General features: G+C 48.0%; 2 protein-coding genes and 1 long non-coding RNA gene across 6 annotated transcripts in view; 1 reads left to right on the top strand and 2 right to left on the bottom strand.

Moving 5' to 3' along the window:
* Nucleotides 1-17,797, bottom strand: part of USP43 (ubiquitin specific peptidase 43) — a gene marked incomplete at its 5' end in the record, with an annotated part of 67,164 nt that extends 49,367 nt beyond the window's left edge. For all 3 annotated transcript variants that reach the window (XM_084761855.1, XM_084761857.1, XM_084761856.1), the window contains 2 exons: nucleotides 8,768-8,899; nucleotides 17,279-17,797. In XM_084761855.1, coding sequence (XP_084617981.1) covers nucleotides 8,768-8,899; nucleotides 17,279-17,797 — 651 coding nt within the window. The remainder of the gene's footprint in view (nucleotides 1-8,767; nucleotides 8,900-17,278) is intronic.
* A 306-nt stretch (nucleotides 17,798-18,103) lies between these two features.
* On the top strand, nucleotides 18,104-27,331 carry LOC311586054. Of its 2 annotated transcripts, none has more exons than XR_014775449.1 (2): nucleotides 18,104-18,212; nucleotides 26,848-27,331. It is a non-coding gene; the product is annotated as an uncharacterized lncRNA (long non-coding RNA). The 2 variants fall into 2 exon arrangements; XR_014775450.1 differs by lacking the exon at nucleotides 18,104-18,212 and adding an exon at nucleotides 18,229-18,315.
* The window catches only part of CFAP52 (cilia and flagella associated protein 52), a 41,494-nt gene continuing 32,321 nt past the window's right edge, over nucleotides 18,322-27,494 (bottom strand). Inside the window, exons 11-14 of the mRNA XM_084761864.1 lie at nucleotides 26,856-27,007; nucleotides 23,225-23,327; nucleotides 22,008-22,119; nucleotides 18,322-21,080 (exon numbers count right to left, since the gene is read on the bottom strand). Of these exons, the coding sequence (XP_084617990.1) occupies nucleotides 20,905-21,080; nucleotides 22,008-22,119; nucleotides 23,225-23,327; nucleotides 26,856-27,007 (543 nt within the window). The 3' untranslated portion in view covers nucleotides 18,322-20,904. The remainder of the gene's footprint in view (nucleotides 21,081-22,007; nucleotides 22,120-23,224; nucleotides 23,328-26,855; nucleotides 27,008-27,494) is intronic.

Below are 27,494 nucleotides of genomic sequence, written 5' to 3'. Positions count from 1 at the left end.
TGGGTCCCTGAGAAAGGGTATAAACATGTACTGAACTCGGAACTGAAAGATGATCATAGTGAGGTTCACACACACTCTGTCCCCCCTCCAGCCTGGGGTTGATGGCGCCACTCTTCACCTATGTCCTGCTGGGGCCTGGGATACATCCACATTCAGTATCAACAGTCTGAAGGGAAGGTGTTGACCAGGGGCCACCCCCTCCAGAGGTTCTAGGCAGGAATCTTCTAGCCTCTTCCAGATTCGGAGGCTGCTGGAATTGCTTGCCTTGTGGCTACACCATTCTATCCTCTGGGTCAGCATCTGCAGATCTCCCTGTGTTCTGCGTTCATGCTGTTTTGTCCTTGGTGCTCTCCAAACTCCCTCTGCCCGTGATAACAACACTCAGTATTGTGCTGAGGGGCCACCTGGGTAATTCAAGCTAATTACTCTAATTCCACACTCCTAATCACATCTGCAAACCCAACTCTCTGCATCATGAGTAGATTTTTTCTGGGCCATCTTTCACCTCTTCTCCCTCGGGGATCTCACCCACCCCAGTGTCTCCAGTCTCCCCTGAAAGGCTGCTGCTCCCAGTATGAGCGGCTCTGGCTTTCCAGGTCCCCTAGTTATCCTAACTCTCTACCCACTCCACACCACGCAGGGGACATAATTACTTATGAATTTCCTGCTACACAAAAGCCACGCTGAAGGCTGTCCAGGGCCCATCCCAATCACAGCCACTCATAATACAAAGCTGTTTAGTAAATATCTGAGCGTCCAGATAGGGCCAGACAAACAATTTGCCTGACAGCATTCTATCTCAATTTCTCAAAATTTTTTTTGATCCTCACTACCTGAAGGAGTCTTTTTAGATGTGCTCTCCTTCCCACCCCCATCCGTGGAGTTCTGGGAATGACAGGACGGATGGATGGATGGATGGATGGATGCATGGATGGATGCATGGATGGATGGATGGGTAGATGGAAGACACTTAGCCTGGTATACGCTGAGTACACGTGGCGGGTGTTACATATTAGAGATATCTTAAAAACCAGAGTCATAGCTCCATACTTACAGAAAGGCTTTAACTCAACAGCCATTCCCAGGTAAAGAGGGCCATTAGAAGATTTAAGTGTCCAAGCAATAGCAGGCGGCCTCAGTGGAAGCCATGAAGATGAGAAGAGGTGGGAAGGTGACTCAAGACTCTCTGTGTGAAGGGCTCTTAGCACAACCAGGAAGAAGAAAGCAAGTGATAATCACAACCAACTCCAGAAGTCAAAGAAGACAGGGCTTGGAAAAGACACAGCAAGTCCAAGGGTGGCTCAACAGCCAGGCAGAGTCAATGGCCAGGCAGAGATGTGGAGTGGAAAGCATTTACAAGAGCCTGGAGGTGTGAACTCGCATTAAGTGTGGACACTGGGATGTTCTGCCTAGGGCTTACCCTTCTTGAGGCCTTGAGTCCAGTCCCTAGGTGAGAATATGAGGAATGTAGTCCTCTGAGTGGACCACAGCTGTGATTACCCACCTGAGACCAGTTCACTGATGCTTCCTCATAGAAAAGGACCTAGGAAGGGTCCTTAGACCCTCACCTGAGATCCTGTCCACTCTCCCTGTGTCCTGTCAGCTACCTGTAATCCCAACCCAGTTACAAGTGGTCACACGGGGTTCTAGAACATAGACGAACTGGAAGGTTAACATCCAGCTGTGTGTATAGCTTTGAGAGGCCACCACCCATACAGGGATGGGGCCTGTTAGTGATTCAGTTGTTCTGAGGTCATGTATACAGCTCTAAGGAGCTCCTCACCCATGCTCCTATGCCTAAGCCCAACAAACTCATTGGTTTGCCAAGAAGACTTGAATTGAGTGGTCACTTGGGTCTGTTGTTGGTCCTCTATCTGGGGTAAAGAGGCATTTGCTTATGTCTCCCCAGGAAAAGTTTAATTCCCTACCAAGAGACCCAACCTGCACTGAGATGTCCCTGCCAGGGTGCAAGTCATGGAGAGAGTGACCAACACTGAAAACACTGATTCTGGCCATCGCCACCTAGGCTCCTCCTTTGCTCAGAGCTGTTCAGCACTGGGCAAGTTTTCCATTTTAATTCTGTGTGCTTCTCCCTAGCTGGCCACTGACATTCCCCACCTAGTGCAGTCCAAGTTGCATACACGCAGGACTTTACAATGATACAGAGGGGTTCTGTATAAAGATGGCAAGCTGAGACCTTGGGCTGACCGCGGACAGGGTCGCCAAGGGATGGAGAGTGGAAATCCTGAGCAAGACGTGGAGAGAGACAGTAGAAAGTCACTGACAAAACACGGACTATGGGGTCAGAGGAACATGGATCTGGTCTGCTAGGCAAGTGAACCTTGATACCTCTTCAAAGCTTCGTCATATGCTTATGCTTAAGCAGTGGCCCCTCGGCATGGAGCTATGGTGACAGTCAAGAGATGAGGTGCACACCAGGCATGGAGGCTCACACCTGCAATCCCAGCACTTGAGAGGCTGAGCCTGGAAGATCACTGGTTGAAAGGCACCTTGGGCTACAGTTTGAATTTTGGGTCCAGCCTGAGCTACAGTGTGAGACTGAGGCTAAGTTACAGTAGGAAACTCTGTCTCAGAAAGGAAGAAGGGAGGATGGAAGGGAGGAGGGACTCTTACCTGGCACACAGTAGGTACTTAATACATATTGGCTGCTGTTTCTCTCCCTAGCACACAGTAGGTACTTAATACATACTGGCTGCTGCTTCTCTCCCTAGACTCACTCCTACCTTTATTTTTTTGCAAAAGCAGCATTTTCTGGAAAACTATCAAAAAGATTGTTTCCATGTTGGTGTTTAGAGGGCAGTGAAAGAAAAATACAGGATGGAATTTGCAGGATGGAAGAATTTAAGAATTGTTAAAGTAATGGAAAAGAGAGTGGCCCTTAGGTTTTCTATTGCAGTTATAAGTGAATCTCACTGTATGGCTTTCCTATGTCCTCGGTACAGAAATAACTTCAAAAGGGGAAACCACTCTGAGTTACACAGAGGGCACAAGCTTTCTTCATTGCAGGGAAAATGAAGTTTTCATGATAAATGACCACAAGGCTCTGTCCACTGCCTCCAAGGTACACAGCTCGGCCTCGAGGCAGCCCACCATCCAGAGGTGACCTTGGGTGGGAGGACAGAGAATGGGTCACCTCTGGTGTCGCCGGGTCAGAGTGAGGCTGAGTAAGCCCCTGGCTCTGGCCAGCAGCCACTTCCTGACCTTGCCTGGAGGGGTGCACTGCTTCTCCCACACCTGTTCCATGGAGGGACAGAAAGCTGATATGGTGAGGACAGGGGGTGAGCAGGGAGAGGAATCTGGAATCAGGCTGAGCGGTTGGCAGACCCAATCAGGGAGGATTTGGTTCCAGTTCAGTAGGAAGCCACCAGAGCAAGGCAAGCAGGAGGTGACATCACCTTGTTCCCTTTCTTTCTTTTCTTTTTTCTTTTCTTTTCTCTTCTTCTCCTTCTTCTTCTTCTTCTTCTTCTTCTTCTTCTTCTTCTTCTTCTTCTTCTTCCTTTTCTTCGTCTTCTTTTAGTATATTCTTGGCTGTCCTGGACTCCCTTTGTAGACAAGGCTGGCCTCAAACTCACAGCAATCTACCTGCCTCTGCCTCCCAAGTGTTGGGATTAAAGGCGTGCGCCACCACACCCAGCACTTTGTTCCCTTTCTAAAGAGATCTGGCTTTAGAGTGGAGGGCAATAGTGGAAACTGGGGGCTGGGAGTGTCACTCAAAGAGTAAACAACTGCCTAGGAAGCAAAGAGCCCTGGGGTCCATCCCCAGCCTGAAAGAAGGGGAGAAGGGAGGGACAGAAGGAGGGAAGGAGGGAAGAAAGAAGGAAGGAAGGAAGCTACCTGAAAGGCTAATCATCATGGCCACTTTTCCTGTAGCTGTCCAGTCCCTTGAGCTTATGAAGAATGATTGGCAGGCCCTCATGACTTAAACCCAGATATCTCGACAAAGAGCTTGAGGGTGGCACATATTCATAGGGAACAAAGATTTCATTCAGGGCAGAGTTTCTCAACCAGAGGGTGATTTGGGTCCCCACACCAGGGAACAGCTGGCAATGTCTGCACACACATTTAACGCGAGTTGGGACTGTCCTCGCACCTAGCAAGAAAGACAGTGCTGGTGCTGTCTATGACACAGAAGTCAGCCTGGCACTGGAAAAACTATCCAGCCCCAGATGCCAGAAATGCTCAGGTTCAGAAATCCTCGTATAGAGTGGCATTTCCTTATTTGGATAGGGGCTCTCCCATTTATTTGCTGTGTGACTTGGACCCACACAGCTTACCTCCTCTGTGACCATAAGCCAAATGATTTTTCTGGCTACCAAAGGAATAGAGGGGGGCGGAATGAAAGGCTATTTGGAAGGCTGCTGCTGAAGCCTGGGTCTGGAATATCCCTCAAAGGCCCCTGTGTTAAGGAGCGGTCCCAGGCTGTCACTATTAAGAGCTGGTAGAACCTTTCAGAGGCTGGGCCTAGTGGGGAGTCTTAGGTCACTATGTGCACACCCTTGAAGGGAGCTGGAAGAATCCAGACCCTTCTCAGCTTGTCCCTACATGTGTTCCCACCAAGAGGTGTTTCCCTGACCACAGCCCAAATACAGTAGGTCCACTTGGCCACAAACTAAACCTTTCCTCTTTGTAAACTGGTTATCCTAACCCATTTTGTTACAGTAACAGCAAACTGACTAACATAGTTATCTATCCCATCTACTTTCCAGGTAGGAAGGACTCCCGGTATGTAAAGAGAAGAGAGAAGCAAACAGGATGAGTTTGCAGCAGCAGGAGGTGGAAACACCTGTCCTTACCTCTCCTTTAGCTGCTGCCTGAGAAGACCAAGACCCTTAGGAAGGGAGGTCCAGCATCCTGGGTTTGACAAGACCAAGACTTGAAGGAAGGGAGGTCCAGCATCCTGGGTTTGGCATGCATGGATCCAGGCTCAATCCTGTTTCCACGAGGTAGAAGATGATGACCCCTAAGGGTGTCATGGTGCACATCCATAATCCCAGCACTTGAGAGGGAGAAGCACGAGCATCAAGTGCTTAAGGTCATCCTTAACTAACAGTGACTCCAAGTCTGGTCTACTTGAAACTCTACCAAAGAGTGAGTGACCCTGGGAAACGCCTGACCTATGTTTCCATTAACTATAGAATATGAATTATCACCATAAATATTAAAATAAGGCAACCAGTTAATAAGTTTACTGAGTGTCCACTATATACCAGGTAATAATAAATCATGAAAATTGTCAAATTAGATTTACAATACAGAACATGCAGTAAATTGTATCAGGTGTGTGTGTGTGTGTGTGTGTGTGTGTGTGTGTGCGCGCACGCGTGCATTTACCATTTCAAAATGTGCTCTTTGAATTTATGGAAGGCACAGAAGTAGACAGAACGTGCTCCATGGGCCAGTAATTAATTCTAACTCCGTAAACTCTTCCTTAGCCCATGTTCCCCCCACAGGCATGGGACTCTGGGGTGCCCAGTCAGGCTGCTCCATTTTTCTGATCGCATGGCCAGGCAGGAGCGTGCCGACTGAGCGAGGACAATCAGGGTTTGCTCTGACAGGCCAGGCGGTGCAGAAGGCCCTCCTGCTCCCACATGGGCAGAGCCAGAAAAAGAAGGGAGAGACAGAGTCACAGACGTAGTGACATCACCTGGGACCTTGGATTCAGTCCCACACAAAGCCGCTTCAACCAGAACTGCAGGTTATAAAAAACAACAAATGCTCTTTCCTTAAGCCAGATGAAGTTAACTTTCTACCACATAAAAATAAAGATAGGAATAAGATCCATAGGAAAATGACTATAAATAAAAGGAAAATCGCACATCCCCTCCTAAACCAGAGAAAGCAGCACCAGGTTGGTGTATGGTGCCCTGGGGTTTTTCGTTTTGTTTTGAGACAGGGTCTCACTCTGTAACGTAGACCAGCCTGAATCTCAATAAATAGGCCAGGCTGGCCTTCAATTCACAGAGAGCTACCTGGCTTTGCCTCCCAAGTGCTTTAACGGTGTACAGCACCACACCTGCCTCCACCTTTGCTGGGGTAACCACCAATTTTGTTGCACTGGTTCCTTCCACTCATTGGAGCGATTGCTTTTAAAACAAGAAAAAAGGCTTTCAAGCTGGAGTCTCTTAGGCTAAGAGCCTGACTAGTCCCCTCCCTTTGTTTAAGATTAACTTTAGTTATGTATCTGTATTTGGTGTGTGTGTGTGTGTGTGTGTGTGTGTGTGTGTGTGTGTGTGTGTGCACATATGTCCAGGTTCCCTGAGGCCAGAAGAACACAGATGCCTATGAACATGGATACAGGCACTTGTGAGTTGCCTGCTGTAGGTAAAGGGAAAAGAACTCTTGGCGGCTGGTAGGACAGTACTGACTCTCAACCACCACCGATACATCTCTCCTGCCCCACGACTGCCCCTGCCTTAGCTGTTTGTGCTGGGATTACAGACATGCACCGTCAAGCCTGGCTTCCCAAGGGGGGTGCTGTTGCTGTTGTTGTTGTTGTTTGGTGGTGGTGGTTAGTGAATTCATGAGAAGGATGGGAATCAGGTGTCCCGCTATCAAACAAAAATAAAGGGCTGAGAATGCAGCTCCAGGAAAACACCTGCCTCCCAGGCCTGAGGCTGAGGGTCAGCTCTCAGTACCATAGAGGAAGTGGAGGAAACAAAAAGCTGAAGAAGCAGTCCTGGCAGCTGGGCCTGAGTTGCCGGTGAGATCCATCAAAAATGCGCTACTTGCTGGCTAATGACCAAGGTGCACAAGATGCCCACTATCTAAGGCTCTGGTTACTATAACTTGGCTCACTCATAACATAACTTCATTCACTTTTCCATGAGCAATAAAGAGATGATACTAAAGCCATTACTGGTCTTTACTTAGGAAAGCTATAAAGGACATAGTCGATGTGCCAATAAAGAACATAGTTGATGTGCTAATAAAGAACACAGTTGATGTGCTGATTAACCCTGACTTTTACAAAGCATTGTAGTGTGGCTGGGTGTGTTGACAGACTACTGTCATTCCAGCACTTAGGGAAACTGAGGCAGGGGAGATTGTGTTTAAGAGTTTAAAACCAGGTTGGACTCTATGTGAAGCTGTCATCCCCAGCACAACAGAGAGGGAGTGAGCGAGGAGGACTGCCCAAGCCCAAGCCTGAGCTACATAGCAATATTCTATCTACAGGAAACAAAACAAAAGCCAACAACAACAGAAGCAAACTCACCGTATTCTAATGCTTTCTTTGTCCCAAGGGTCTAGGGTTTCATCAAAATCAGAAATTACCCACCCATGTCTTAAGAAAAATGGGGATTACTGTTCCATGAGATATATTAACCAAGAAAACAAGAGCAGAGTTGGTTGAATCGGGACTGTCTAAAAATAACAAACAATGGCTCACGTGGCTCCAGATTACCAAACAAATGCATAGAATGGAGAGGGAAAAAAAAAATTTAAGGAAAAAAATGTTGAGGGTAGGAAGATGGTTCAACCCAAAATGTACCAGCCATGCAAGCGTAAGGATGTGAATTCAAGGCCCCAGCAGGAGTCACACTTGGCAGTGTGCACCTGTGATCTCAGCACAGGGGGAGGAAAGACCAGAGCATCCCTAGGGCATGTAACCCAGCCAGTTTAGCCAGATCAGCAAGCTGGCTGCCAGATCAGAGAGCTAGTCTCAAAAACTATGGTGAAGCAGGATCCAGGAAGACACCTGGTGTTGATCTCTGACATTCGCACTTGCACCTGCACACATATATACAAGCAAAAACAAACAACAAAAAACATTTTTCAAATTATGAGACATAATGAAATCCTATTCACAATTATCACTGGGACCAGGGAAGACAAGAAATATGGCAGTAGACTGGGATGACTGTCTAAATCTAGCAAGAGCTAAAAAAGAACAAAGCAAGCCCAGGAGGCGTACACCATGGCTGTAGTATACAGGAATCTAAAGAGTTGAGTTGAGTAAATAACTATGGGAAAAAGGAAGATGAACAGCCTTACAGATTAGAGAGTGGGGGAGGGAGGGGCGGGAGAGGGATGGTTCTGGGGGACCTGGATGGTTCTGTGCGCTATGTATTCAGATGCTGATCTCTGTGTGCAGAGACCTGGTAGCAGTCAGGACTTGGCCATTGTCATTACTATCAAAGAACCTCCTGTCTCAATGTTGTGTAAAAATTGTTATCCAGCTGGGTGGTGGTGGCCCAAGAATCCCATGCACTTGGGAGGCAGAGGCAGGTGGATCGCTGGGAGTTCGAGGCCAGCCTGGTCTATAAAGTGAGTCCAGAACAAGGCTACATAGGGAAACCCTGTCTCGGGGGTGGGGGTGGGGGGTGGGGGGGGTGGGGGGGGATTGTTATCCATCTTGGTTAATCAAGAGCTGAACAGCTAATAGCTGGGCAGGAGAGGAAAGAGGAGAGTTGAGACAGGACTTCTGATCTCAGAGAATTCAAAGCAGAGCAGAGAGAGAGAGAGGAAGAGGGAGAGAGAGAGAGAGCGCGCCGGGGGAGGGCTGGTGGCCATGAGGAGGTTACCATGAGGACAAACATGGAACAGAGCAACAAAGGTGGGACTAGATGGCAGGTAACGGGGCACAGGGCTGGGAAGTAGGCCAGGTCAGCATTGGCTGGGTTAGAATAGCTAAGTGCCTAGCTATAGCGCTTTGAAGCGTATTAATAATGTAATAGGTCTCCTGTGTATTTGGGAGCTAGAATGGGCATAGGAAAAAACATAACTTATATTTTTATAAGTGACTAACCTGCCCAGACACCAGCCCGTGAGCTGCACCCTCCAAGTCCTCATGGACACGGTCCAGCAGCCAGAGCAGGAACTCCAGGGCATCGTGCTGGGAATTGCCTTGGAACTGGGAGCCATACTTGGAAACTGCATTCTGAAAGGAAACAAAGACAAAAGTCACCTTGAGCCTTGACACAAACAAATGAAGATCTATAAGCACCAGGTTACCAAGTGGTCATCATTCAGCCTTGACCTGAGAGGACAACACGGAAAGAACGCGGGTAGGAATAGTCTTTCCTGCCCCAAGCTGGCATATGGGTCCTCTGATAGATGGCAGCTCAAGACCCTGAAAATCCACAAGGCTGTCTCCACAGAATAGTGTGTTTGTGTGTGTGTGTGTGTGTGTGTGTGTGTGTGTGTGTGTGTGTGTGTCTGTCTGTCTGTGCCTGTGTAACTGTGTGTCTGTCTGTCCGTATGTATGTATGTATGTATGTATGTATGTATGACTGTGTCTGGTGTGTGTGTGTGTGTCTATCTGTCTGGCTGTGCCTATGTAACTGTGTCTGTCTGTGCATCTGTCTATCTGTCTGTATGTATGACTGTGTCTATTGTATGTGTGTGTGTCTGTCTGTCTGTCTGTGCCTGTGTAACTATGTGTGTCTGTCTGTCTGTCTGTCTGTATGTATGTATGTACCTATGTATGTATGACTGTGTCTGTTGTGTGTGTGTGTGTGTGTCTGTCTGTGCCTGTGTAACTGTATGTGTCTGTCTGTCCATCTGTATGTATGTATGTATGTATGTATGTATGATTGTGTCTGTTGCATGTGTGTGTGTGTGTGTCTGTCTGTGCCTGTGTAACTGTGTGTGTCTGTCTGCCCGTCTATATATATGTATGTATGATTGACTGTGTCAGTTGTGTGTGTGTCTGTCTGTCTCTATCTGTGTGTGTGTCTGTGTGTGCTGGAGTTCCAAACTCAGGTTTTTATACTCACACAACAAGCCATTCACTAAGCCATCTCGTCGGCCCCTTTGCTAAATACTTCCATAGTGTCCACCATCTGTCCTCCCCGAAGCCCTTGTCCTGTGGCCACTGGGATGCTATGCATCTATGACCTTCCCTTCATCACGCCCACACTCTCTCTCAAGTCACTTCACGGGAAAACGCCCTTCTCGCTCTACTCTCCTTGGCTGACTGCATTAATTCTCAGGCTTCTACTCTCTTTGATAACGACCATACTGACAAAACTGACTTCCTATACTACAATGTGTGCAGCTCCCTCATCAAGATGCTGGCTGTGGGCCTTCGTTCCGATCGCTTTTGAACCAGCCAAGTAGGGCTGCCTGACTGAGCAAACAAAAATAGAGAGTGTACGGGCTGGGAGTGTAGGTGAGTGGCGGCCAGCTTGCCTACCCTACACAAGGCCTTGTGTGGTCCCAGGACTGCTGAAGAAGGACGGTGCAGGTGCCTCTGCCCCTCCCCTCAGCAAGGCACCAGCCCCCCTGTGGAGCTCTAACCACTTCTGCTCCCCTAGATGAGATCTGCAGACAACTTAAACAGCAGCCACGCCCCTGCTTCACCAGCCGCTGGGCTCACGAAAGGGCCAGATCAACCCTGCCGCCAGCTAAGGCAGCAAATCCTTACTCAGCCAGAATAGTCCCAACTCACTCACTGCTCGGGTCCCAAGCTCACATGTCCTCTAGTCTCTGTCTCTGTGTCTCTGTCTGTCTGTCTGTCTCTCTCTGTTTCTCTCCTCATTCATCTCTGTCTCTGTCTCTCTGTCTGTCTCTCTGTCTGTCTCTGTCTGTCTGTCTCTCTGTCTGTCTCTGTCTGTCTGTCTGTCTGTCTGTCTCTCTCTCTCTCTCTCTCTCATCTCTCCTCTCCCCTTTCCTCACTCCCACCATGGCCTCCTATAGCCCTGTAGCCCAGACCTCAAATTCACTATGTAGTTGAGGATGGCCTTGAACTTCTGATCCTCCTGTCTCCACCTCCCTAGCACCAGGATTACAGGCTTGTGCCATCATGTCTACCTCCTCCCAGTTCCAAAGCCCCGGGTAAATACGTCAGTCTAGTGCTCCACACACCCTTTCTGGTTTCTATGGTCTACACCAGCAATTTTGTCTAGCCTCTCACATGAGTTCTGACCCTTTCGGTTCATTGTGAATCCTCTTTCTCTTAGCCTGGCTACCTCACACTCAAAGCCTCTCAAAGATTTTTGACAACTTCAAGAAGACAGATGCGGTGAGATGGATCTTACCACAAACCTGTAGGGCTGGGGACCTGGCTCAGCGGGTAAATGTGCTTACCGCCAAGTATGACAACCTCAGCTCAATCCCCGGAGCCCATGGTGGAGGAAGAGAACCTGCGAGTTGTACTTTAGCCCACACACAAATGCTGTGGAAGGCTGGCACCCACGTACATGCGTGTGCACAAGTGCTGTGGAAGGCTGGCACCCACGTGCATGCACGTGCACACCCACCCACCCACCCACTCTCCATACATACACAATTAATGATAAATATATATCAAAATTTAAAAACTAAGGTCTCTGCATATACATAGCAATTGAACTATGGAGAACATAATTCAAAAAAACGGGACACAGGCAAGGATGTGTCTATGGTGCAAAACTATCCGGAGAGAAAGCCACTTGTGCTGTCTCACACCTGTGCCCGGTACCCTGAAGGCTGAGGCAGGAGGATCTTAAATTCTACGCTAATCGTGTGTGTGTGTGTGTGTGTGTGTGTGTGTGTGAGAGAGAGAGAGAGAGAGAGAGAGAGAGAGAGAGAGAGAGAGAGGAGAGAATGTGTGTATAAGTATGCATGTGAGTATGTGTGAGAGTGTGCTCTCTCTCAAACCCTGGTGATGTTCTAGCCAGATGTTTTTCTGCCCAAATGTTTTTACTGTTTCCATTTCTCCCCTTACTGTTTAATCCATAACTTTTTAAACAAAAGTAACGAAAGTGAGGATATAACTCAAAAAGCACTTCCCTAGTATGTGAGTAGCCCTGAGTTCAATCCTCAGTACCAACAAACAAAAATAAACTAACAAAAACCAAACCAAACCAAACAACCAAAGAGTAGCAAAGAATGAAGTTTTGTTTCAAGAAAGAGATACTCCTATGGGAACGTCAGAAGTTCAAGGTCACCCTTGCCCACTTAGTGAGGTGGGAGCCAGCCTGAGAAATTTGAGACCTCTCTCCAACAAATCAACCAATTTAAAAAAATAAAAAAACAGAAAAATTAAAAAGTTAAAACAAATAAGAGGAAACGCCTCTACTATCTCATTGTACATCTAAATTTGATTTTAAGCACATAAGCTAAGAGAAATTCCAGATGGCTGGAACCCTTATTATAACCATAGAAAAACTAGAAGGCCATAAAATAGAATACATAGCAAAAAAGTATGATGTCGCTGGGTGTGGTGGTGCATGCCTGTAATCCCTGCACAAGGGAGATCAAGACAGGAGGATCCCGAATCCAGGCAGGCTAGGGCTGTACAGTAAGACTCTATTAAAAAAAATCTGCTTTATTTTTACAAAAAGACACAATATACACCAATCTAAAGCTTCCAGCAGAGTTGGGGTAGGAGAAAAGAAACAATTTGGATAAATGTTTGTGGAAAACAGCACAAGATTGGAACACCAGGAAGCAAACAGAGCATTAAGAACAAAGGGGAGTGGATACACAAACAACGGGAGACTGGGCCAAGAATAAACTGGACAAGAAATGCGGAAGCACTTCCACCTCGCTCCTACTCAAAAAAGAGAGGTAAAAACAAGCCGGGTTCCCCAACAAGTTAGTAAATCAGAGATGTTCATTTCAAAGCCTGGCGACCAGACACTAATGAGGAGCGGTTCTCAATCTTCCTAACGCTGCCACCCTTTAATAAACTTCCTCATGTTGTGGTGACCCCCAACCGTAAAACTGTTTTCATTGCTAATTCATAACTGTAATTTTGTTGTTATGAATCATAATGTAAATATCTGATAATTCCTCGATATCTGCCCCCCCCCAAAAGGGTCACAACTCACAGATTGAGAACCACTGTCTTAGAGATTTGGCACTGCAAAGACACTTGACCTTAAGTGCTCTCACCTCTAAAAAGGCTAAGTGCATGTTGTTGGTGGTGGCTATGAAATGATTCTGAATTAACCATTTTGTCCTGTATCCATACCTCAAAGCATCATGCTATACACTAGAGGCAAAGGGAAATTTTCTTGTCAACTGTAAACTTCATAAAGCTGGGGCAAGTGGATTAGTGAGGATAGACTACCCGGACACCTCTTGTAGATTTCTTAAATGTGTATCTGAAACCAGGCATTATCGTTTAGAAAGAAATAATTGATGCAGATTATAAATAACAATCATCATAATTCTCATCCTCACCAACAAACCCAGTGAAGTTGATTTAGAAAGAAAAGTAGGCCCCAGGGCTGGCGACACAAACCTTTAAACCCAGCACTCAGAAGGCGGAGCCAGAGGCTGACCATTTCTGTGACTTCCAGGCCAGCCAAGGCTACATAGTGAAATCCTGTCTCAAAAAAACTAAAGAGTAAAGACAGGAAGGAAGGGTAAACATTTAAGATAGGGTGAGGGACTTGTTAAAACTCATTAAATTTGACACTTGAATTGGATGCACTTCCCTATGTAGCTTACACCTCAAAAAGGCTTATTTTAAAAGTAAAATTAGAAAGTTATTAAACTGGTCATTCCTTTTATTCTGAAAACGTGGTTCCACTCATGGAATAGATACTCGGGAATAATCAGAGCTGACAACAATGATTTAAGGGAAATTGGGGCTGGAGAGGAAATTGGGGCTCAGTGGTTAAGAGCACTGACTGTCTCCTCAAAGACTCAGACTTGATTCCCAGCACCCAGAAGATGGCCCACAACCATCTGTAACGCCATTCTCAGAGATCCAAGGCCCACTTGGGTGTCATGTGGTGCACAGACATATATGCAGGCAAAGCACCCATTTACGTAAAAGGAAAGAAATAGAATTTTTAAATAAAATAAGTAAAATATATACTATATTTTGCATATATACTACACTATGCTACATACACAGACATTTATATTATAAACATATATATGCATACACACACATACACACACACAGAAGAAATTTTACTGTAGTGTGCTAACTGGAAAACTCCATTTGATAATATAGTCAATCGTTAAAGGTCAAATTATGTCCATTATTCTAATGACAGAAGGTCTTGTAATAATACGTGGTTTAAAAGGAGGAGGAGAAAGACGAGGAGGAAGAAGAAGAAGAAGAAAAGAAGGAGGAGGAAGAAGGAGCAGCATACAGCAGAGTGCAGGGAGGTGTGAAGACGCAGGCAGATCTGAGTTTGAGGGTGAGCTGGTCTACATAGCAAACTCGACGCTAGCTAGGTCACATAGCCCTCACTCCAAAATAAACCAGCAAACAACATAGACGTGGAACTTCTGTTTGTTTACAACACATCAGTAAGTTTACAACGGTTTATCTCTGGGAAGTTACAGACTTTTTTTCTTATTATTTCCAACTTATTGCAGTAAACACATTTAACTATACCACTAGAAAAACAAAAAATTATAGATGAGAGGATTTTTAAAATTAATTTATTCATATTACATCTCAGTTGTTAGCCCATCCCATGTATCCTCCCATTCCTCCCTTCCTCCCACTTCCCCCCTACTCCCCTCCCCTCCCCTAAGTCTGTGTCTGAGGGGGACCTCCTCCCCCTGTATATGCTCATACGGTATCAAGTCGATGAGAGGATTTTTAAAATGCATTTTAATCAGTGGGATGGTGTTGGCGCACGCCTTTAGTCCCAGCACTGGCGAGGCAAAGGCAGGTGGATCTCTGTGAGTTTGAGGCCAGCCTGGTCTACAGAACTAGCTCTAGCACAGCCAGGGCTACATAGAGAAAGTCTGTCTCAGAAACCAAAAACAAAAAAACAAAAAAAAAAAGAAAGAAAGAAAGAAAGAAAAGAAAAGAAAAGAAAGAAAAAAAGGTGTTTAATCCATTTTCTGCTAAAACAAAAATCGGTTCTGTGTGGGAAACTGGTGACCCTGGGCTGCAGAAGGAAGAACACAGTAAACCCACCCTATGTGTGGGGGTGGGGTCAAGTCCCAGCATGCTCCACTCTCCTCCCCAGCTACTTGAGCCTTCATCCATGAATTTGGCAAAAGGATTCCTGGCCTGAGTTCCAGCCCTGACCAACTCCTCCGCGTGGGCTGTCATTTTCCCTTCCCAGGCCTGGAGCCACCATATCCCACCCTCCACGCCCTTAGTTGACACTTCATCTTTCACAATCCGACTCAGGGCATAGGGACCCCAACAGGGAAGGCCACACTGTTCCCCCAAACAAAGCACATCCTCTCACCTCAACTGCCGTAGCACCTTGTATTTTTCTTTTACATCTTGTCACCAAGTTCTAATTGAGGGCCTGCATGACCGCTGTGTTGACGCCCACTTCTCCTCTAGATAGTAAACCTCTGGGGAACAGTCCCTGGATCTGGATTCAGACATGTCCCTCGGTCCCGTCACTCACCACACAGTCCATATCGCCATGCGTTGACTAGGTGAAGGTTTCGATACCCACCGAAGAAGCAACGCCCACCTGGATTTCCGTCCCTAATATTTAAAACCCGGGATTCTAAAGTCCACTCTACCCTCAAAGTCTGGTCACCTGCAAGTCGCAGGGGAGCCCCCAGACTACATCCCCCTCACTAACAATTGGTTATCTTCCCGTTTTCCAAGGCACCGGTGGCTCCCAGGCCCTGGGGATTCAGACAGCAGAAGGGAGGAAATCCTGTGAGTCACTGGCACTGATTACAAATTTCAGGGTTTCTTCCAAGCTGCCTGCCACTCTCGCTGCTGTAGTAATTGGGTGGGGATACAGCTGGCGAAACCAGGCTTACTCAAAGATCACCTTCCTTCCTCCCCTAGGTCTCTCTGCAGGAAGGAAGTGTAGCTCTAGGAAAAACACTTTCAGGGAACCAGGAGTGTTCCCAGGGCTCTCTCTATAACTCACCTAACACAGCTACCCTGTAATGAAGCAATTGTCACATACTTTGACTTAAAGACTCATAAAGCCCCAGAGACTTTGCTCTTTCTGTATGTTGCACCAACCAGGTGTGTTCCTTTAGACCTGCTCTATCACTGAATCTAGAAACACAAGTTGGCTAGACGGTCCAGCTAGCAAGCCCTAGGGATCCACCTGCCTCAGTCTCCCCCAGTGCAGCAACTACAACCCTACACTGGGATTTCAGGCCCACAGTGAAATTACAGGCCTGCTCCGGAACACCTGGCCTTTTTACTTTTTTGTCTGGGTTCTGGAGACAGAACTGCAAGGCTTGCAAGTGTTGTGTCAAACACTGAGTCACTGCCCACAACTACACTGACTATCATATCTGAAAAGCAGATGTGGCCCAAAAGCAACACCGATGACATCTGTGTGACTACTGCAACATAGGGCTTCTTCAGGAATGGAGGCGGGAGAGGAAGGCAGTGGTTCACATCCCTGCGGGTTACATGACAAAGACTCACGCTGAAACGTAAGAAGCACGTGTGTTTGTGGAATGAACACTGACAGTCACGTCCTCGACTCAGTAACAATCACTAACTAGTCCGTAGGGCCGGCGCTTCGGCTCCCCAGGCAGAGCTGGGGTTTTGCAGCAGGAAGCAAGCCCTGTGCATCAATTATCAGGAACACTTTCATCTGACTGGGACTCCACAACGGTACTTTAACCCAGTCTCACGACCCCGCAGCATTCCCAACAAGGGAACTGTAGTCTTGCAGATAACAAACGCTATCTCCTGCTCACACACCCTCAGGATTTAATATGAATCAAATTAAAGGACGCCATCTCTAAAATAGCACTCTCACTGACACCCTTCGCCGACTTGTCTCACTCCCTGACCCACGGATTCTCAGCACCCACTGGGTTTAAGTAATCCAAAACCATTGCCTCCAAGGTCGTACACGATTGGAAGATTTTCACCTGCCTTCACTACGTAAGCATCACCTTCAGGCCCTCTTTATGCCCTGTTTCCTTACTGATCACTCTGCCTGGATTATTCCTAGATCTTGGCCTGTGTGTGTCCTCAGCATTTTCTGTTCCCCACGCCTGTATCATCTCCTTCCCCAAGCCTTGGCTTTTCCAGGACCGACTCCCCACTCTACCGGACCCGAAGCTCTAACTCACTCTGACAGGAAAACCGCACTCCTGTAACAATTGCTTGTTAAACACAAAATTGCTCCCTACACTTAAGGCTGCCAGCTAATTCTCCACCCCAGCTCAAAATGTCAAGGAGAAACTAATTCCTAAAGAGAGCATTTGCAAGCGATAATGTAACACGTCACCTCAAAACAAAGGCGGTAACCAAGGCTGGACTGGCTAAGAGGTATCTACCGGGGACCTCCACCCTCCCACCCCCGCCCGCCCCTCCGAGAAGCCGGCTCGGCCTAAGGTTCACACGCTTTTCAAGAACCGAAACCAGAAGGGTCGGAGGAGGCTGCAGGCGGCTGGCGCTGCCTACCTTGAACTCTGCGGAAAGTTGGGGCGTGTATTCGCGCGTCCAGAGCGCGCGCACCAGCGCCGCCAGCTGCTCGGTGACCTCGGCGCGGCCCGGCGCCGCCCGGTAGCGCCCCAGCGCTAGGAACTCGGCCAGCAGGTCCGTGTTGCTGAGACACTGTACTACAGCGTTCATGAAACAGGTGTTGCCGTGGTTCTTCAAGCCCTGCGCACCCGGTGGACGCGCCCCGTCGCCCGCAGACATCTGGGGCTGGGGTACTGGAGGACGATCCGGCCCTGGGCTCCCGGGAGCCTCTGGTGCCGGCCCCGGAGCGCAAGCGAAGCCCCCGTCTCCATCGCCGTCGTAGGGACCGGGCTGGGCCGGGGGCCGGGACCGGGGCGGTGGGTCCCCTGAGCGGGAGCGGCTGCCCAGAGCTAGGAGAAAGCGGTTGAGCAGGCGGCGCAGGGAACGGCGGCGGCGGGGCCGGGGCGCGGGCGGCCCCTCTTCCAGCGCGTCCCCCGCGCCCGGATCCATGCTGGCCATGAACGGTGGTCCGGGAGCACAGCCCCCGGGGCTCAGGTGGACCGGCAATGGCCCGGTCCTCACCGCCTCCGGGAGGCGCGGGGCGCCAGCTACCTGAGAGCCAGGTGTGCGGGCACCGGGCGAGGGCGGAGCCAGGGGCGGGACCGCCCCGCCCCGCCCCGCGCGGGAATCCAGCCCTGGGGCAGCGCCCGCCGCCGGGCTCCCGCCCCTTCAGCCGAGGCTGGAAATGCACTACCCTAGAACCCGCCTAGTGGACTTCCCCGCCCTTCCTTCCCGCCTTGGAACAGCCCTTTCACCTCTGCTCGACTTCCCCGCCCCTCACTAAGCTGCAGAGATAACCCGGGAATGGAACCTTCGGCAGCGCCCAGGAGAGTAAAGCCGTGGCTCCGGCTAAGTTTCTGATCGTGGAGACCAGGTGAAGACTAAGAAAAATGCCCGGCGAGCGGAGCCCCTATTCACGCTCAGGTGTCCTGAGAGGCGCACGCTGGCAGCTTTGCAGGTGGAGAGGCCAGGCTCAGGTGTGCGGTTAGGTGGCTCCACCTCTTTGCAGCCTTTGCCCGCACGGGTTATCCCGGGACCTAAACTGGGTGTGCTAGTGGGCTGGGGTTTGTTTTCTTTTGCTGTTGCTGTTGTTGTTGTTGTTGTTAATTATACAATAGGTTACAGTCATTTTCCAAAAACTTGGGAGACTTGATAGTCCTGGTTTTCGTTGGTGATGGGAGCTCGGAGAGGTTACGGCTTCGAAAGGAAAGGAACCGGAACTTGACCCCAGCTGGGTGCTCTGCGGAGTTCAGGCCCTTTACTGCCCTTAGTGCTTGCTTGGCAGGAAGTTTTCCGGTTCTCAGGCGCGCCCCCTACTCGGTTGCTGTTTCACTCCTCCACTCAAAATCCTTGACGTTGCCTTACCCAATCAGACTTCGTTTGGCCTTGCCCCGCCCTTGATTCCCTGGGTAACCCTGAAGGCCTCTCTCTGTTCCTTTTATCCCTTAACTGTCAGGTTTATAATTAATCAGGCAAGGTCCTGCAAAATGAATTTCTCATCTGTTTCTATCTCAAAATGAGATCAGCAGCGTTCTGGAGTCAGTATTACGTCAGCACCCAGAAATGTGACTTGGTATTTAATAAATAAGTGCTCATCACTTTCTAAGTATCCTCCTTTATCTTTCACATAGGACTGCAGCCGTAACCTGGTGTCAAAAAGCTGCATAAGTTAATGATAAAGAATAAACTGTAATGTGGAGACTTGAACTGTAAATAGCCACCATTTACTCTCCTAGAAAAGATACCCACTTGGCTGATTAATTCATACGGTTCACGTCATCACCCTGCTGATGTTAAGCACTGAAGATGCCGTGGACACGGTCGTGGTAGACTCTGATAAATCACCTCCGGAATTTCACCTTTGAGATCATTACAAGATCCCCAGTAACAAGGTTGTGTGTGTGTGTGTGTGTGTGTGTGTGTGTGTGTGTGTGTGTGTGTGTGTGTTGTTTGGTAACAGTTAAAAGGTTTTTTTGGTTTGCTTTTGCTTGGAGGTTGGTGAGACAGGGTCTATCCCACTGTGTAGCCCGGGTTGGTCTGAAGCTGTCATTCTCAACCTTAGCCTCCTGAGTGTTGGACTCCTGGGTGTGTGTCTCCACACCTCGCTAGCGCGATTTAAGGAAGCTCTGTCAGGAATGCTGCTAATGCACTACCAATCACTTCAGCTCGGTCCAGTGTCACAATAAACGCTGGAGCAGAAATTTATTCTTACTTCGTAAAGTAGAAAACTGAAGCCGAAATTGTTTTATGAACTTGCTGTAAAGGCTAATCTTGATAGTCAATTTGATCAGATTAAGAATCACCTAGGAGGGTCTTTGGTATAGTAGGGCAGGTAGAGGTGCTAGCTACCAAGTCCGAGGACTTGAGTTTGATCTCTGTGAACCACATGATGGAAAGAGAGAACTGACGACCCCGGACTGTCTTTGGGCCTCTATGTATGTGCTCTAGCAATATTCGGTGACACAATATTTGCCTGGTGCAAAGCCCCCACGGATCAAACCCTGTGAAACAATGAGTCCGGATAAACCATTCCTCTTTGGGTTGTTTCTGTCAGGTGTGTGGGCACAGCTATGCAAAAGTTAACTAATGCGCCTGCCCAAAGATCTGGGTCCAAACCTAACTGCCCATGCTACTTCACCAATGAACTGATAATTTAAAGAGTAAAGTGTGAGCTAGGGAGATAGCCCATGTATGAGGCCCTAGTCCCATCCTCTTCACCACATACACGGGGAATCTCACCTCATCTTATTTTTATGAGAAAATAGCATCCCTCTTTGGGGACAGATTGGGAGGAAGGTGTCCACAGCTTTTTGTGTGTGTGCACTGTGTATTCAGATGCTGGTTTCTGTACCCAGAGATCTGGTACAGTCTGGAATTTGTCACTGCCGTTATTGCGAAGCATCTCCTGTCTGGGTTTGTTGTAAACATTGTTCTCCATCACCTTCTGATTGGTTAAATAAAGAGCTGAACAGCCAATAGCTGGGCAGGAGAGGATGAGGCGGGACTTCTGAGCCCAGGGAGAGGGTCTCATGTGGGGAGAGGGGAGTCTCTACAGGGACACAGATGGAAGAGGAAGAGCCAGGTGAGACTAAGGACCACGAGGCTGGGAACTAGGCCAGGCCAGTATTGTGCGGGTTAGAATAGCTCAATATCTTCCCACCTATGGTGCCTGAAGCTTTTAATAAATATAATAGGTCTCCGTTTCGTAATTCGGGAGTTAGGGCCAACATAGAACAAACCTTGATTTTACAGGAGTGCCTGTGGATTTGGATTTTGTGAGGCATAAAGAGGAGATTGTGGTTAGAAGCCAGCACCTTCAAATTTATTAGTAATAAAAAAAGAACTAAAAAAAAAATACATTCTGGACAGATTCTTCCTTAACAAATTTCAATTTCAACATACAATTTAATATAGGTAAAACATATAAGGGAAAGAAGAAATTTCAAGATAAAGTATTTTGACTGCAGAACAACAACAACAAAAAAATAGATGTGAGAAATCAAGACTGGTACTGGGGTTATCCAACTTGGTCTTGGGCAGGGCTGTGCTCAGTACAGGGTGGAGGTTCATGAAGTGAATGGGTACTTCCATCTCAGGATGGCGCCATCGGCACTCACGCTGATGATGTACTGGTTTCCTGGACTTACCCGGATACCCATGATGTTGCCACTGTGTCCCACCCCAACATGAGTCACCTCACCCTCGTTATAATCCCAAACTTTGACCAGATGGTCATGTCCACCTGAAAAACAATTACATGGCATTGCTGACGTATAATAGTGAAACAGGCCTGATCTCACACAACCAGTTCACTTTTCAACACATTTCCCCATGTGCCAACTTGAAGAAAGAAAAAATGTATTTATATAAAGCATTTTCTTATTTTTAAAAAAAAATGTGTGTTGTAGTAAATTTAGAGTAGAAAGGAAAAGACCACCCAGGGTTAACCACTCAACACAGCTAATTTTATTAACTTCCCTCTCCTCCACCTGTGTAAAGGTGTCTGCATACATCTATATGTGACTGGTGTCCCACTATCCATAGTTTGATTTTATTTTTAAGTCAATATGCTTATGGAACTTTGGCTTACTTGAACCATTTATAATGTCCTGAAGTGTCAAAGTATTAAGAATGTTTTGGTGGCCACGTCCTGTGGTGAATGCCCCCCCAGAAAACATCAACTAGTTCATTCATGGGAAGGAGCAGAGGCATTGCATTCGTCAACAACAACAAATGGTAGTCTACCTCTTATCCTAGCTCTTAGAAGTCTGAGGCAGGAGGATGGCAAATTCAAGGCCATCCTGACCTACATGTAGCAAGGCCCTATCTCAAAACAAAAACAATAAAAAACAAAACAAAAAACACCCAAAATGCAGAGGAAGGCAATAACGAGAAGGCTCGGGACATTTAAAGGTTCGTTTCCACCCTGAAGAGCAAAACCCAGCAATGCACAGCATGGCTTCTCTCTCTGTGCCTTAAGAATGTCTTTCCTCACGGGGGTGTGACTTTGGGACTTCCCCAGCCATGGTGCTAGGCTGGCCTGGCCTGAATGTGACCAAGGGGTCCTCGAGACCCTCTACTAGCTCTTCTGATTACCTCCCACCTAAGAGTCCCTTGACCTCCCAATAAGATGACCAGGGTTTTCTTATCTTATGGGGGGGGGGCTAACCTGTAACAAAGTGTCCTCCTTCCTGAGTGATGTCCATACCATTGATCGACCCAGACAGGGAGCCTTCCAACTCTCTGATTACTGATCCATCAAATACTTCCCAGTAAGCAATCTGGAAGGCAGGGGAGAGAGAGAGAGAGAGAGAGAGAGAGAGAGAGAGAGAGAGAGAGAGAGAGAGAGAGGCATTAGACAGGAGTCAGTGCAGCGGAACCATCCACACACATGCTAACAAAAGATACTTCTACTTTATATAGGAGGTAGCAAAAATACACCATGCGAAGGGGACCGGTTGGGATTATAAATAGGCCATGGCGAGGGGGTGGAAGAACCCTTTTATTATTTTTAGTATTTGGTTTTGAGATGTGCACGCTATTTAAAGAGATGTTGATGTGAGATAAACCTGGGTTGTGACAGAAAGGGACTCTTTTGATAAGGCGAAACAGATTGAGTCTGCTGCAAACGTGTAAAATAAAGAAGAGCCACTGATGGTTCTGCTGCTCCGGAGATCTGAGGGGGGGGGGGCCAAGCTGAAGGCCTGGGGGGAGGGAGGGTCCTTTCTGGCAGGGTTTGGGGGCACTTGGAATGAGAGTTCTGGAGGCTGGCCCTTGTGAAATCACCACCCACCCTCCCCCTCAGCTTACACACACACACACACACACACACACACACACACACACACACACACACACCCGCATCCCATGGCTGGACCCGCTCTCATCATCTCCTCCAATCTTTAGCCACCACCATCCAGACTCCCAGACTGTCTTTCTGGCCCAAAGCAACCACATATTCCAGCGGGTGGGATTTAAAGAAACTGAAACCCTAATCTTGGTCCCCTGCCTGGGAATAGGAAGAGACAAGTTGCTGAGAAGGGGAGACTTTCCTCTGATTGGACTGTCCGTGCAGGGCCAGAGTATCACCCAGACTCAGATTGCAAACGTGCTCAAGTCCCTATATGAAATGACACACTGTTTGCATTTGACTTAAGCGCACATCCTCCGTCCGTGTACTTTAATCAGTTGTCTCCAGCTTGCTTATAATGCCGCACTGCATCGGGTGACCAGTATGTGACTAGCTGTTAGACTGTTTAGGAAACAAAAAGTCCCGGACCTGTTTGGTCCACCTCAGCCTCCCACCCTAAGCAACCTACAGCCATTCACAGCTGGTCCAATCTGCAGATGAGAAACTCTGGGCTGTGGAGAACCACCTGTGCTCACCTTCCTGTCTGTGCCACTGGTGATGATCTGGAATTCGTCGGGGTGATAACAAACACACTGGAACAGGTTGTTGGCCAGGATCATCTGATTCCTCCTAAGTCGCCTGGAAAGCAGATCCAAATGCTCTGGAGCCCAGCCTCCCCTCCCCCTGGAAGATGTACGTATCATGTGGTGTGCGGTTGGGCAAGCTTGGGAGGGGTTGGTTTTTCTCTTTACTTCTTATACTGTTCCCACAATAAATAGCACTTGGAGTGTTGTTTTTGTTGTTGTCCGGGGAGCTGGAGAGATGGTTCAGTTTTGAAGAGCACATGCTGCTCCTGCGAGGACCTGGGTTCGGTTCCCAGAACTGGCGCCAGGCCACTCACAACTTCCTCTAAGTCTAGTTCCAGGAAATCTGATGCCCTCTTTTGGCTTTACATGTACACTACACACATGTAATTAAATTTTTTAAATTTATTTTTAACATAGACTTCTGGCTACTCTGCTCTGTACTTAATGTCTCCTCCCATCACGTCTGTCATCGACAGTAAAAGGACATGGGCAGATGGTGGTACCCCTTTTTTTTGTTGTTGTTTCTTAGTTTGCTTTTCTTTTTTGAGACAGGGTTTCTTCTCTGTGTAGCCCTGGCTGTCCTGGAATTCACCCTGTAGACCAGGCTGGCCTCGAACTCAAAGATCTGCCTACCTCTGCTGGGACTAAAGGCACCCAGCTGGCAGTAATACCCCTGTCTAAAGACACAAGTATGGGGATTGGAGAGAGGGCTCAGAGGTTAAGAGCACAGACTGCCCTTCCAAAGGTCCTGAGTTCAATTCCCAGCAACCACGTGGTGGCTCACAGCCATTATAATGGGATCTGATGCCCTCTTCTGGCCTGCAGGTTACATGCACACAGAGCAATGTATACATAAGAAATAAATCTTTAAAAAAAAAAAAAAAAGAAACTAGAAAAACAATAAGTTCCAGAGAGAAGGAAGTAGAGGATGCTGAATTCAGAGCCGACCTACCACTTCCCACACAATAATCTCGGTTCTCAGGGTCACTGTTGGAGCTGAGTGGCACTCCCTGTGGCTATTAATGGCTATTATTGGCCCCACACCTAAGGGTCTGGAGTCAGAAGGTGGGGATGGAGGCCTAGATCTGTGTGTGAAACCAGCCTTCCCTCTGATTGTTGTGTGCACACAACCCTGAGAACCCCTGCTGAGACACCGCATAAAAACTTAGTGTCGTTCAGACTTTGGTGGGTTCAGGAACATGCAGAGTCTTTTTCAGCTAACATCCTGAACCTGAAAATTGGAAATGAAATTCTCTGAACTCTGAAGCCTTTTGTCAGTACTAACACAATGTAAAAATAAGTGAGTGAGTAAGTAAGTAAGTAAGTAAGTAAGTAAGTAAGTAAGTAAATAAAACAGAGGGTTTGGGGTTTTAGAGGACTACGGTTTAAGATTAGGATGCTCAGCCTGTGCAGAAAGCAGCACATCTGTTATCTGGAGCGGATGTGCTGGTGGCTGCCTCACAGGCCCAGCTCCAGGCTGAAAATGCACCTTCTGCAATTTCATCTCAATGGAACCTTTCAAGCATAGTATTTGAGCTGAGGATTTTTAAAGCTTTTTGGCACAGATTAAATATTCCTGCTACACAAAAGCAAGGTGTGAAAGATCTGAGGCAGGCACAAGCCAGCCACTGAAATAAACTCAGATACCCCCTTCTCACTGCAGACTTTCCCAATGGGTCAGCCACGTGCCTATAGGTGTGGGCCTTGGGCCAGCAACTCCACATGGGAGCCTATTAGACATACAGAAACACAGGTGCCATCTTAATCTATTGAATGACAATCTACACACAGAGCTGGATGTAGTGGCACATGCCTTTGCTCCCAGCACTTGGGAGGGGAGGTAGAAGCCAACGTGATCTACCTAGTGGGTTCCTGGACAGTCAGACCTACATAGTGAGACCCTGTCTCAAGATAGGAAGAAAGAAAGAGAAAGAAAGAAAGAAAGAAAGAAAGAAAGAAAGAAAGAAAGAAAGAAAGAGTGTGTGTGCCTACATACAAACAAGATCTGACTGGAGATCCAAGTTGGAGTCTGGCCTAAATAGGAAACAGGCTTGCTTTGCTTTGGGATTTTATTTTATTTTGTGTACGTGTGTGTGTGTGTGTGTGTGTGTGTGTGTGTGTAAGCCAGAAGTTGCCATTGGTCTTCCTCAGTTACTCTCCACCTTATAGTTTTTGAGGCAGGATCTCTCACTGACCGCAGAGCTCACTGGTTCTGCCAGAGCAAGCCCACGGGTCCTCCTGTCTCCACCTCCCCAGTGCTGAGATTACAGGCAGTGCGTACGCAGCTTTTACATGAGCTCTGGGGATTCAAAATCAGGTCCTTGTGCGACGCTCTGCCAAGTAGACTGTACCCACAGCCCTGCTTTGAGCTTTTTAATATACTGACTAAAAATGTTCCACTTTTACCTTCAGCCCTCACGCCCCTTTTTCCATCAGGAATGGTGCATCTGGGCATGATGACACACACTTTTACTCACAGCCACTTGAGAGGCTGATGTGCAAGGACCCCTGGTGCGGATGAATTCAAAACCAGCCTTGACAACACAATGGTATCCCATCTCAAAAAAGGGGGTACAATTATGCAAAGGCAGCGTCTTGGGCTACATAGTTTTGTTGCCATCATCTATGGGTCAGTGATTTACTCACAGTGTAAACGGTCCCTGAGAATGTGGCCAGCTGGGGGAATGTCCCTCCCTGCCCTGTAGCTTTCCTTGTCCATTTGTAGCATTTAGGTTGAATGGAGTCACCGTAAGTCATGCTTGACTGCTTGTATCTGGAAAACTACTTCCCTGTCTGCCCTGAAATGTCTGCTATTTAGTTCTTCCCGGAGATCGTATTTCCCACACTGGCATCTATAACCTCTGGGCAGCCGGGGAGACAAGGCCTTCTGCGGACCTTATGCTGCTATGGTGGGTGAATCCTCACTGTCACGTGACTGGGTTTAGAATCACCCAGGAGGTACAACTTGGGCATATCTGTGAGAATGTTTCCAGGGACGGTCACCTGCGTCAGAGAGGCCACCTGGATGCACTATCCTGTTAGCTGGCATCTGGACTGGATCAAAAGGACAATGTGGGAGCCTTAACCAAGAGTAACTCTGTGGTAAGGAGCACTGGCTGCTCCTCCAGGGAGCCAGGGGACCAGAGTTCAATGCCAAGCACCTACATGGTGGCTCACAACTGTAACTCCAACTGCAGGGGATCTGATGCCCTCTTCTGGTCTCTGCACGCATGTGGTACATATACATGCCATAAAGCCCCCCCAAGAAACCCTGAGGGGAGAAGGCAAGCCAAGTACCACATTCCTTTCCCTCCTTCCTAATGCAGAGGCGGTATAACCAGCCACCTCAGACTCTTGCAGCCGTGCCTCCCCACCGTAAAAGGGTGCATCCTCACTGGGCACCAAAATAAACCCTGTACTCCTTAAGTTGTCAAATATGTTGTCACAACAAGAAAAGAAACTACTATAAACCCTCTTTGGGATCTTTGCTCTTGTTCACTAAAATGCTGACATGTCTGGGTTTTTTGTTTTTTGTTTTTTAAGTGTTGTGTTGTCCTCCCCATCCATCCCAGGTACCTACACAAGGTCCCAAATGATGCATGTCCCGTCGGTGCTGGCAGTGACACACTCCTCGTTGTTCTTCTTCACCCTGATGCAGGACACAGAAGACTGATGCTCCTTCAGCGCCTCCTCCAGCTTCTGAGTCTGGCAGCCTACCTGCCACACCCTCACCTGTGGGCGCCAAAGCACAGGCTAGCAACACAACCCTGGGACTTCGGGAGGGATGGAGAGAGGCACAGTGTTTCCATCTCTGCTGAGTACTTCGTTCCCTGTTCCCATCACCCCCTGGAGAGTGGGCGGGGCTGCTGCTGCTGCCAGTCTCCAGCCTGGGACAGTACCAGGCTCCCACCACGAGAATCGAGAATCGATATTGCAAGGGTTCTGCTAAAGCCCGGAGGAAGAACCTGTCTCCCCACTTCTGCTGAGCATCGCTCTCTCAAATTTCTCATGGCATCAGGAAAGCTCTTGCTACCTAGAGCCATATTTAAACTGTCACATCAGCTGTTCGGTTTTAATCACTGGAAAACCAGCGTTATTCAACCTCAGAGAATCTAACAGCCGTTGCGTTTTATAGATTGAGAAAGAGTCTCACTACATAGCCCACACTGCTCCTTGGACTTAGGGTGAACTCCTGGGTATTGGAAAGTGTGTGCCATTG

This window comes from Acomys minous (assembly GCF_964271855.1).
Source record: "Acomys minous genome assembly, chromosome: 16".
Classification (NCBI taxonomy): Eukaryota; Metazoa; Chordata; class Mammalia; order Rodentia; family Muridae; genus Acomys; species Acomys minous.
Note: the sequence above shows the minus strand (reverse complement) of the source record. Positions and strands in the feature narration are given on the sequence as shown.